This window comes from Nicotiana attenuata, chromosome 10 (genome assembly GCF_001879085.1).
Source record: "Nicotiana attenuata strain UT chromosome 10, NIATTr2, whole genome shotgun sequence".
Lineage (NCBI taxonomy): Eukaryota > Viridiplantae > Streptophyta > Magnoliopsida > Solanales > Solanaceae > Nicotiana > Nicotiana attenuata.
In genome coordinates, this window is record NC_031998.1 from 41,451,728 (window position 1) to 41,464,839 (window position 13,112).

The 13,112-nt window shown below is 35.8% G+C and overlaps 1 protein-coding gene across 1 annotated transcript; it reads left to right on the forward strand.

The window, feature by feature from the left end:
• Positions 2,509-3,718, forward strand: LOC109233920. The gene is made up of 2 exons (XM_019399767.1): positions 2,509-2,664; positions 2,893-3,718. Exons 1-2 carry the CDS (start codon positions 2,608-2,610, stop codon positions 3,496-3,498), a joined length of 663 nt encoding a protein of 220 aa, XP_019255312.1. The 5' UTR covers positions 2,509-2,607; the 3' UTR covers positions 3,499-3,718.

The window sequence follows — 13,112 nt, forward strand, 5'->3', positions numbered from 1 at the left end:
TATATATGTTATATATATATAAAAGCTACATTCGATATAGTATTACCTAATACACTTATACTTAGTGCATAGTATAGCGTAAGTGTATATATATATATAATATATATAAGCTTTATTCGATATAACATTACCTAATACACTTATACTTAGTGCATAGTATATACAAAAGTGATTTTTAATTTTGACCAATTTTGACCTAAATAGCGACCAACTTTGGTCGCTAAATATACATAATTTTAAATTAGCGACCCAAGTTGGACGCTAAATTTAAACTAGATTTATTTATCTTTTTTATTATATTTAAAAGAGATAATACATAAATTACCCATCAAACTTGTCCGGAAAAATCATCTTGTTTGGGGTGAATTTAATACCCCATTGGTAACACTTAGTCAGTTGTGTGTGGTGTGTAGTACCAGCGTGCGCCACATGTCAATATCTGCTCAAAAAACGATTTTTTTCTGTTTTTACAAAAAAAAAAATTAGCTTTTACAAATTTGTTTTCCAGTTTTTACAAAATAAAATCTTTTAAAAAACTGAAAAATAAAAATAATATTTTTCAAAACGAAAAATATTTTGTTGAAAATATTTTTTTCAGTTTTTAAAAAACAAAGATATTTGTTAAACAATGATAATGTAGTACACGTGCGCCACGTGTCAATATCAGCTCAAAAACGATTTTTTTCTGTTTTTACAAAAAAAAATAGTTTTTACAGTTTTTACAAAATAAAATTCTTTTAAAAAACTGAAAAAATAAAAATAATATTTTTCAAAAACGAAAATATTTTGTTGAAAATAATTTTTTTAGTTTTTAAAAAACAAAGATATTTTGTTTTTCCATTTTTTGCAAAAAAAAATCTTTAAAAAACTGAGAAAATGAAGAAAAAAAACTTTTTTCAAAAGCGAAAATAATTTGTTGAAATTTTTTTTCAGTTTTTTAAAAAAACGAAAATATTTTATTAAAAAACTGTGAAAAAAAAAATTTTGTTTTTACAAAAAAAAAAATCAGTTTTTACAAATATGTTTTTACAAAAAAATATTTTGTTAAAAAAAATGATTTTTGCAATTGTGAGAGGAAGAAGAAAAGGTCGAGAGAGAAAACAAAAAGAGAAAAAAATAAGAAAAAAAGAAGTAAACGAAAAAGGGACCCACGCAGTAAAAATTTTTCCCTCTTACACGCGAGATTGGGAGAGTGAAGCTACTCTCTTTGCCACGTCACCATTTAGGGTGATCTTAAATTCACCCCAAACAAGAATAGGAGGGACATAGGTCGCCCGTATAAGTTAAGGTGTGTAAATGATTTTTCCGGACAAGTTTGATGGGTAATTTATGTATTATCTCTATTTAAAATATTAACCGGGTCCCAGATTAGCGACCAAAGTTGGTCTATACTCTACTGAGCGACCAACATTGGTCGCTAAAGTTGAATTATATTTATTTATATTTTATAATTTTTTTTAAACAAAATTATAATTATTAAAATTTTATAACTAGGTCCCAAATTAGCGACCAAAGTTGGTCTCAACCTGTTTTCTCTTTATATAGCGACCAACTTTGGTCGCTAATTTTAAATTTTATTTATTTATATTTTATTATTTTTTAAAAATAATATTATAATTATTAATATTTAATAAGTGGGTCCCACCAAGCAAGTCTGACCAGTCCAGTCAACAGTTTGACAAAATTTTCGACCAAGCTGCGACCAACGTTGGTCGCTAATTTATTTAAAATCATTATTTTATTATTTTCACCAGTTTAGCGACCAACTTTGGTCGCTTTTCTTGGCAGACCAACTTTGGTCGCTAAAGTTTGGTCGCTTTATGCAGGAATTCTAGTAGTGTGAAAAGGAGTTCTGATATTTTTTTGTTCTTTTTTTTTTTCTCCCCTTTAGTATCCGGATATTAGAAAAGGCTTGAGATGAATCATGTGACTTGACCTAACTAGAAGAATTTAAAAAAATAAACCACTTTTTCAAACCTTTCATCATCCTAATTACAATTACGTATCTAATTAATGATTAACCATATTTTATTAGGTGGAAGATAACATACAAAACAAATAAAATATGGAACAACTCATCGGACCATTGCACCATTTTGAATTTACCAGTATTAAGTGATAAATGGAAGTAATAATACATATTAGTATGTAGGTGTGTGGAAACTATTTGAGTTGAAGTTAGGAAAAAAGTTTTGTGAAAGTTGAAATATATATATATATATANATATATATATATATATATATATATATATATATATATATATATATATATATATATATATATATATATATATATATATGGTGCATACTTAGGTGCGAATAAGTATTTTCTAATAAATTAAAATACTCCTAATTACACATTAACAAGAAAGTGATGCTCTCCACTCTGGTCAACAAATTTGAAATCTTGTTTTAAAAAGCCATTTGGCACGGCAGAATCTTGTCAATAAATACCTTCCTCAGTTGTTTCATTCCAATGCAATTATTATTGTAACTTAACCTCATTAATTAAGACTTGAAGGAAGACAATCTTGTCTACTTAAATCAACCCTTCCTATAAATTGGTTTAAACAATCCAAATAACACTTAATAGCAGAATCGTGAAGAATGGATTGCTGGTCTGCTGAAAATGCTACCAATGCCTTTCTCAAAACGCTAAAAATGGTAACTACTACGCGCAATATAATCTCTCCTCTCCTCTAATTTGTACTTATTTTTCTGAGTTTTAGCTAGTTTCTCTTCTATAAAATAACAAAATAATAATAACTACTATACCCTAGTAAATCCGGATCAGCTATATGAATTCAAACTATTTATATCGTTTCTTTAAGTTCGTCCCTCTTCAGTGATATACTCATAAATTTATTATTAATTGTGGAAATTATATTTCAGGGTGAAAGAGGAAAAGCGCCTGATGTAACAGAGTTCATATCCGCCATGGCAGCCGGAAATAATGCACAACTCATGGTGATGGCATGCTCCGGCCACCCTGGATCCGCCCTACTAGGTTTAGTAGCGGCGGCTCATCAAACCAGTGGCCGGGTGATATGCATATTACGTACACAACAAGACATGCATGCAGCTAAAAAAGCATTATTGGGAGACTATGCAAATTTTGTTGAGTTTGTGATTGGTTCAGATGTCAAAACTTTATTGGCAAGTAATTATGAAGGAGCTGATTTTGTACTTATCGATTGTAAATTGGAGGATTTCCAAGAAGTATTTGAAGCAGCACAACAAGGTGTTAGTGTTAAAGGTGCATTTATTGTAGGGTACAATGCCCTGAATGAAGGTCCTAAGCTAGGTTTTGATCATAAGGGTTATTTTCTACCCATTGGAGAAGGGTTATTAGTTAGTAAAATTACTGTTTCAGAAGGTAAAAAGATTGTTGGTGGAAAGAGGAGCCACTGGGTTGTTGAGGTTGATGAATACACTGGGGAAGAACATGTTTACAGGGTTTGTACTTCTCCAAATACAAAGTACTACAGTAGAACGTAACCTTAAGGTTTATGGCAAAATCCAGTAACTTTTTTTTAGTGGTGAAAATATAGGCAAGCGAAACCTGGCTAGAACACAGGTATCGTGAAATTCTGTCGACCTATGAAGTACTAACAAATGTTGTAAATGTACATCAGATTGCCATAGCTGTCTACTCTAGCCTTTGTAATTATCAAGAAGAGGTTGGAAAATTAATGTAACAGTACATGTTTATTTACTACTCCATCCGTTCACTGTTACTTGGCACGTTTTGACTTTTCATGCCCCTTAAGAAATAATAAATGAAGTGCATAATTTACCATGATACTCACATTAATTGATGCATATTTTATTGGATTTGAGAAAATGATTTGAAATGAGTAATAAATACTATGGATATAACAGGAAAAAAAATTGTCTTCTCTTGATAAGCGTAAAGTGACAAGTTAAATGAAAATCTATTTTTAGTATACATACCAAGTAAAAGTGAACCGAGGGAGTAGCTTTGAATGGATCTTTTAGAATCTTGATTTTTTCCGTTTTACATTAACCAAAGCACACAATGAGAAAGATAAATAAAATAAATAAATAAATAAAGGACAAATGATTACGAAATAAATAAATGTGTGATAAGATTGTGACTGTCGAGTCTTCTCACTGTAAGAGAGTTAATTAAGTTCTACCCAGTAACTTAATTAGAAAAATTTAAAGTATAGCTTTAATTATGTTTTCGTTATAAATATTAATCTTGGTCTAGCTAGTCGAGATATCTTATGCGTTGTGTGATAACTGATACGCTAATATTTTTAGATTGTGTGCAAGGTTAAAAACACAGTCAGGTTTTCTTAGAATTTTGAATTAGATGTTCGGATTCTTTCATAGTAACTAATTTTAACATTTCTAGTAATGAGTCAATTATACTCAATTTTCTCCAAGAGAGAGAAAAACGAAATGCGGAAAAAAGAGAACAAATTAAATAAGGGAAAACTACATAGATGTACCACAAAAAGACACTACTAACTTACCAACAATTAGTTATTTTAGTCATTTTACCAAAAATAGCCAAATTAATTACTGATGATATACAATATTCAAAAAATCTGGACAAAAAAAGATTTCTTTTTTTTTTTTGGGTAATATCAAAATTCCCTGAAAACACATAGATGGACCAATATAAAAAATTTGAGGAAGACTGTAGGTGAATTGAACTCTAGTTTGGAGTGAAAATTCGTTACCAATAATATACAATATTTTAAAAAAAAAAGGCACAAAAGAATTTATTTTCAATGGATATGGTTAGAATTCGTCGAGAACAAATAGATGAGGCAATATATTAGATTTGAGGAAGATTGGAGGTGATTTGGATTGTTTTGATATCAAAATTCTTAGCTAAATTCAAGTTTAAAAAGTTCCTCTACAACACATGTATCAAACATGTATTCACGTATATTTTAGACACAAGTATACATGGACATACAAGAGTTTTACATAGGGGATACACATATGATACATAAGTGTAACACCCCGAAAATTCGTCTTAGGTATGAATGAGTTAAAAGAGTAGTAAGGTTATATTTTGAACATGTGAAGTCCCATCGGAATGATTATGGGTGAAAATAGTTGTTTCAAAATCAAGATGGAAAGTAAGGTGCATAAGATTTGTCAAAATCTTGCAGAAGGTCTGTCTTCCAGCAAAGTTTAGTGAAAGTTTGTAAGGAATTTGGGAAAACACAAAGCCTGAAAGTTGTAGGCCTTTGAAATAGCTTTCCAAGGATATATTATGGAGCCCGAACGGATCTCTGTGCAAAAAGTTATGCGCGTTTTACAGAACAGTATGCGATATGCATGCCCGGTAGCGCGCCCATAGCGCGGTCAGTAGCGCGGGCAGGTCTCCAGGTGCGTGGGCGCGCTCGTGGGGGGTCTTTTTAAAGCTATATTTCGTCCCCCACAGCCCCAAAGCATAAAAACTTGCTCTAGAAAGGGGAACTCTCAAAAACCTAACTCCTTAAGGGTCCCTCCACCACCTAAGGGAAGTTCTAGTGGTGATTCTAAGTTAACTTCAATTTCCTAACATCTTATTAACATGGGTATACCCTCCAAATCGTTAGATATTTGATTGGGGCATCATTGTTGAGAGAAGGAACCCTAGAACTCGAATTCAAGAAGATTGAACGTCAAGAAGGTAATATCTTCACCCTCTAATTGATTATAGCGTTGGATTAATGATTGTAGACTACAAGTTCATGAGATATGAGTTGATGAGTTTGATAGAAAAGCATGAACAATTATAGGTTTTGCTTGTTGATTGTTGATTATTGGTTAAGGGTGTTATTTATCTTATGGGTGAAGAAGAATGATATTGATTGTAAGAAATTTGAGATTTTAGAATTTATCTAGGATCAAGAGAATGGCTTGTTGGGCATAGAAACACCATTAATAAGGACTATGAAGCTTTATTTCACCAAGTGTTTGAGAAAATGCTTAAGTGACTAAAACATGAGAATTATTCCTAATATGGAATTCCTTTGACTTGTATTGATATAGATTAAAGTTGAAAGGGTTGGCGAATGTTGTATTACGCTCAAGAGCAGGAAGTTAAGGTATGTGAGGCTAACTCTCTATGTTTGGGAATTTTAATGATTCTCCCTACACTACGTTTCTTCTACGACGTTACTAATTGCCTCAGAAATATAGTTAAGCCTAGTTCCTTGAATAGTTGCAGAACTTCTATTCTCTAGCTTCATTACTCGTTCATGACTTTCATTCTGAACGTTGTGAGCTCAGTGCGTATTCAATATAGACTTGGGTTTGATGCCCCCGAGTCTTAGTATATCAGTATGCCATAAATAGTTGAAGTTTCAGTGTTCATAATCAGTTCAAGAATACATGTCTCAGTCTAGTCCCATTCAGTATTCTAGTATTATGTAACTCAGTGTGATCCAGTATTCTAGTATTATGTAACTCAGTGTGATCCAGTATTCCAATATTATGTAACTCAGTGTGATTCAGTATTTCAGCATCATGTATTGCAGTATGATCCTCAGTTCCTGATTTCAAATCCCTGAATGTTGAACACCTGTATTTGGGCCTGAGGCCGCAGTTTATGTTTTATGCATCTTTGGGCCTGAGGCTGCAGTTTATACTTTATGCATATTTGGGCCTGAGGCTGCAGTTTATGCTTTATGCATTTTGGACCTGAGGTCGCAGTTATGTATACGTATACTTGGGCCCGAGGCCGCAGTTGTGCACATATATATATTGCGCCTGATGCCGCAGTTTAATATTCAGATAAACAGGTTGTTCATCATTCAGAAGAGGGAGTATTCATATCCTTACTTCCTTAATTCAGTTCAGTTATTACTTATTAGTTATCTTTTCAGTTATTAGTTCAGTTATCAGTTATCAGTTCAGTTACCAGTTATCAGTTGTCAGTTATCAGTTATCATTTCAGTTTCAGTTTCAATAGTTATTATTTCAGTTATCAATTATAAATTCTCAGTTATCAGCTTAGTTTTAGTTTCAGCATTTATAATTCTTTCTTTCAGTTGCTTTACATACCAGTACAATTCAAATATACTGACGTCCCTTTTGCCCGGGGCCTGCATCTCACAATGCAGGTAATGATTTATAGGTCGACGATACAGAGCGCTAGGATTCTCGTACCAGCTATTTGGTGATCCCCAGTTCTTTCGGGGCATTATCATTACTTTACAGCCTTTCAGTATTTATAGATAGTTAGTGCTTTCAGTACTTTAATAGAGGCTTCATAGACTAGAGTAACAGTTAGACAGAGTCCCAGGCTTTTCATGTTAAGTTATGTTGGCTACAAATATGTTTCAGAATTGTATTAGTATTTATTTATCTTATTCAGACATTCAGTATATCAGCATGTGTTAGTTTATCTTCCGCATTCAGTATGTTATGATATCACATGTTGATTCAGCCAGCCAGTTGGTTCGCTCGGTCACATGTAGTCAGGCACCGAGTGTCGTGTTACGTCTAGGCCCAGGTTCGGAGTATGACAAAGCTTGGTATCAGAGCCCTAGGTTCAAGAGTCCTAGGGAGTCTATGAAGCCGTGTCTAGTGGAGTTTCCTTTATATGTGTGTGCCGGCCACTCATATAAATGGTTAACTACCAAGACATCCAGGATTGTCTCATTTCTTTCTACTCTAGGTCGTGCCCTGAAGCTTAGAGCAATAAACCTTCTCTTCCTATCGAATTCCAAACGCATTGGATGCCTAAGCAACGCGTAGTAGAAACCTAAGGTCCTAGAGAGGATAATTGTCCATTGGGGTATAATTATGGTGTACAGGTTGGTAAATATAAGACTTGAGAGGATGTTGAAAGTGGGATGCAATGGATAGTAGTTTAGATTAGAGCATAACCTTATCAGAAAGTACAAAAGCAGTTATCATGTCTTATGACTATCAGTTTACCTCAGTTACCAGTTATACAGTCTTTCAGTTAGCAAGTTTATGGTTATTCAGGATACCAGTTATCAGTTATTCAGTTGCCAGATCTCCAATTCTCATTGTATCAAAATTCTGGTGACTGGTGAGTATACAGTAATGCCTATGGGTGCTAATAGAAAACACAAGTAACAGTGATTGTAGCGAAATCTTCACATATTTTAGGTCTGGATTAAGAGCAAGACTCACCGGATGGCGCAATAAGTGATTTATCAGATGATGGTATACTTTGAAGGATAAGTTTATACATGGTAGTGTACTCGTATGTGTTTTACCTCCTAGAACAACTTCATTTAATTTTTGGAAATGGAGCCACAAGTTGGATGATGATAGTTCAGATGTTAGATCCTAACATTGGTCACTATAGTTTGGACAGAAAAGAGCCTAAGGGTAAAATACCTAGGAGTCGAAAAACGATTGTTGTCATTAGAGATGTATTTTTCGTAGAACTCATGCAAATGACTAAAAGATATGATATATGCCATGAGAACCCAGAGCAGCCAATAGTGAATTTCAGGGAACGATTTTAAGTTGTTCATATTTATTCAAATCAGAACTAGGAGTACCACGTTAGTAAGCTACTATAAGAAGCAGTTATTGATGTAAGATAAAAGATATGGCAGTTCCCCCTTAGGTTATGTGACTAAGTGATTACCGCGGATGTTTATAGTATGATATGATTTTGTATTATATAGAAAGTTTGGGGTTAGATATTCTAATTTTGTTTAAGACAGATGAACTTTCCCTAAGTGTGATCATGTACCTAGTTCAAAAAGAATGATAGTGTGCGGCAAAAGAATATGGTCAGATGATGAGGGAAGTTAGGAGTAACCTTATGCTTCACTTTAGTTATTCAAAGCAGGAGAAGAGAATACGATGCTAGCAGGTGGTTAGTAAAAGAATAATAAGTAATGTTTGAGTTGATACAGTGAATTAGCAAATTTCAGCAGAGCTACTAGAGATACAATTTGATTTACTTAGCCAGGTTAACTCTAGTGAGTGGATGACAGTTTGAAATACCGAATGTATGTTAGAACCCAGAGAGTTTAAGTTAAACCCGAAGTACAGTGGCAGTGGAAAAAAATCAGCTAGCAGTGAGAGCACAAACTATAGAAAAATAGCCTTTAGGACTTATCGAAATGTGGTTTCTCCAGGATTGACAGTGTGAGCAGAGTTAAATCATTTAGATTGTGTATGATAGTTTTGGATACATTAGCTTTCCATTTATATAGGTAATATAGTCTTTCCTAGTAAGAAGGATTTATCAGAAGTTAGTTGGAAGATGAGTCGTCATTCACGTAGAGTGCAAAGAATTGCAGAAAATAAGAAAAATTATTTGGATCCCAACATAAAGAGAAGGATCCACAAGTATAAGACCTTTGGTCTAAGGGGTGACGTGAAAATTTTCAGTAAGTCCAGTTAGAGATTTGAAACTTGATTAGTTAGCATGGGATATGAAAAAGAAAATCAGTTCGGTAATGAGGGAAAATTGTATAATTACCACAGGGATTATGTATAGCATGTGTAAGAAACACAAAGCGAGTAGAATGATCACCGAGCTTAGTTATTAATGATAAAGTGATCACAGAAAAGCTATACAATCATGCCTATTTATGTGCCACGAGGGTAGTGCCATTGCTCGAGACTCTAGTCTTCGTAGTACTGGTCAAAGACTTGGGTCACAACAATGCTATAAGTGTTTTTAGGAAGTGCTTAAGAAGATAAAGTGTGAGAAGTATAACTCATGATTGAGGTATTAGCGGGGATCCTCGTACATGGTGAATAACTAAATTCCAATTGAAATGAAATCTTTAGGATAAATCAATGCAATTTAGGAGGATATGAGAACTCTGGTGAAAGAAGTTCACCACTTAGCCAAGATAGCAGTTCGACTTCGGACTCCGAAGATGACAGAGTTGTTGTCTAGAACAGGACGTGTTCCCCATTAGTAGCTGAAGAGAAGGAGAAACAATTTGATGATCCCTACGTGTTGCAATTGAAGAGGAGATTCACAAGTATAAAATGATGGCTTTTGAATAAGGGGGAGATGATGGTACTTTGAGGTACCAAGACAGATTGTGTGTTCCAGACATAGATGGACTTAAAAAGGGAAGATCATGTTAGAAGCCTATAATTCCTGGTGTTTTTCCATCCAGGTTCCCCAAATATGCATATGACGGCCCAGCCGGTCGTCTTAAGAATTAATGCCCCGATCCCCTATTAACTGCTTTTCCTAAGTTCATTTCTGCCATTTTGGTTTGCCGGGACGTTCGGCGTTGAGTTTCGGAGAGTTTTGGGACACTTAGTCCCTAAATGAGAGCTTAAGTGTTGAAAAATGGTCCGTAGTCAGAACCCTGTGAAGACGACCTCGGAATGGAAATTCGATGGTTCCGTTAGCTGCGTTAGGCGATTTCGGGGTTGGGAGCATGTTCGGAATGTATTTTGGAAGTCCGTAGCTCATTTAGGCTTGAAATGCCGAACTTTGAATTTTTGAAGTTTCCGGTCCGATAGTGAGTTTTTGATCCGAGGGTCGGATTGGAATTCCGGAAGTTGCAGTAGCTCCGTCATGTCATTTGGCATGTGTGTGCAAAATTTCAGGTCATTCGGACGTGTTTTGGTTAGGTTTTTGATCGAAAGTGTATTTTGATAAAATTGGAAGTTCTTAGACTCAAATCCTTGTTTAATTCGAGTTTCCGGCGTTGTTTTAGGTGGTTTAAGGATTGGTACAAGTTAGAAGAGGTATTAGGTGTTATTGGTGCTTTTGGTTGAGGCCCCGGGGGCCTCGGGATGATTTCGGGTGGTTAACGGCAAAACTTGAGAAGTGTTGCAGCAACTGAAGTTTTTCCCTTTTGGTATTTTCGCTTCTGCGGCTTGGGAACCGCAGAAGCGGCCTTAGCATCGCAGAAGCGGGTTTGGGCATAGTTTTCAGGCTCCGCATATGCGGAGGAAATCCGCAGAAGCGGACTCGCATCTGCGAGAAAGGAACCACAGAAGCGGAATCTTGGATTTTCATCAGAACCGCAAAAGCGGCTTAAATTCCGCAGAAGCGGGACCGCATAAGCAGTTATTGGTCCCCAGAAGCGGATATTGGATCTTTAGTGAAAGTCACAGAAGCGACTCGTTTTCCGCATAAGCGGGACCGCAGAAGCGGTCCCTTGTCCGCAGAAGCGAAAATCCCTGAGCAGATATAGAAATTTTGAGGGTTAGTTTTCATAAGTTAAAAAAAATCAAATTGAGCTCGGGGAAGGGCGATTTTTAGAGGGTTTTGAAGATAAGACTATTGGGTAACGTTTCTTTAATCCCTTCTAGTTATATTTCATCATTTTGTAGTTAAATCCATCATTAAAATTCGAATTTGGGATCAAAAATTGGAAAATTGGGTGAAACTTCATAGGCTAAACTATTGGGTTTTGAGTGGGTGTTTGACCTTCGATTTGGGAGATTTTTATATGGTTAGACTCGTGAGAGTACGAGGGTTCTGAAAATGTGAAAATTATTCGATTCCGAGGCACTGGCCTGAAGGGCATTTTGGTCATTTCACCTAATTTCACGCTGTAGCTTTGAATTAAATAGCAAAACCAGTTGTTTGTGATGTTATTTACGATATGTAATTGAATTGAATAGATTTGGGCCATTTGGAGTCGGATACTCGTGGCAAGGGCGTGATTTCTAATTGATTTTGAGTCGGTTCGAGGTAAGTGGCTTGTCTAACCTTGTGTGGGGGACCTTTCCCCTTAGGTTTTGTTATTTGATATTTGAGTGCCTGGTACGCGAGGTGACGAGCGCGTACTTGAGCCAATTGTTGAAAATCCGATTTTTACTTAAGATATTGAGATTGAGCCTTCCTTCATATTGCCTTATTGTACTTGGAATTATAACCTGTGTTAGATTAGAAAAGCATGTTTAGTTGATCCAATTTGCCTAATTGTTTAAGTTGCCTTGACTGAACTACGTGAAGCATGCTAGGCTAGTACTACCTGTTGCTTGTCTTTGTACTTCCTTTCTTAGTATCTTCTGGTTGTGGTTGCGCATTTACATTGGGACTACGGATGTGGGACTCCGGTAGCTCCCCCCCTGTTTGTTTACTTTGGGACTACGGGTTCGATTCTCGGTAGATCCCCCTGCACTTTTACTTTGGGACTGCGGGTTAGATTCCCGATAGATCCCCCTACACATTGATAGTTGGACTACGGGACGGTATCCCGGGAGATCCTCCGGATATACAAATATGATGGACTACGGGACGGTATCCTGGGAGATCCACTGGACAATTGAGAAAAGGACTACAGGACGGTATCTTGGGAGATCCTCATTGTTACCATTGGTATTGAGCTGTACTTATTCTGTGGTTGTTTCGTTCTTTGTGTATTTGATATTGCCTTGTTTATCCTGTCTTATCTCACTGCTGTACTCATTATTATTGTCAGTTTTTCATACTGTTAATTTATTATTATATTTTATCTCAGTAGGGCCCTGACCTTCCTCGTCACTACCCAACCGAGGTTAGGCTTGGCACTTACTGAGTACTGCTGTGGTGTACTCATGCCCTTCCTGCGCATGTTTTTCATGTGCAGATCCAGGTACCTCCACTCAGGCGTACTATCCTTGAGGCGAGGAGATACACGGAGACCTCGAGGTATATCTGCCGCGTCCGCAGACCAGGAGTCTCTATTCTGTTCCAGCTTTAGTACTTAGTTTATTCCTTTTCTCTCAGTTGTTTAGATACTCTGGAGTTAGAGCAGCGTACTATGTTTCTGTTAGCCTGTGGTTCCTGTGAGTTTCCGGGTTTTGGGATTGAGTTGTAGACTTCCGCATTTCTTTTGAGTTGTATAGGCCGAGCGGCCTTATATGCAGTTATTATTTTAATATGTCTAGCTTTATTTAACCATTTCGCAAGTTAGGTTGTTATTTCCGCATTGTTAGGCTTACCTATTTGTAGGAACTAGGTGCCATCACGACATGTTCATGGAGGGTGAACTGGGGTCGTGACAATGCATCATGACCAAGGAGATTTATTGGTTGAACGACATGAAAAAGAACGTCGCAGACTTTGCGGCCAATTGTCTGAATTGTCAGCAAGTGAAAGTCGAGCAGCAGAAAGCCTAGTGTTTTATCACAGAATACACATATTTTGAGTGAATCCTAAGCTATCCCCGATGTTACTC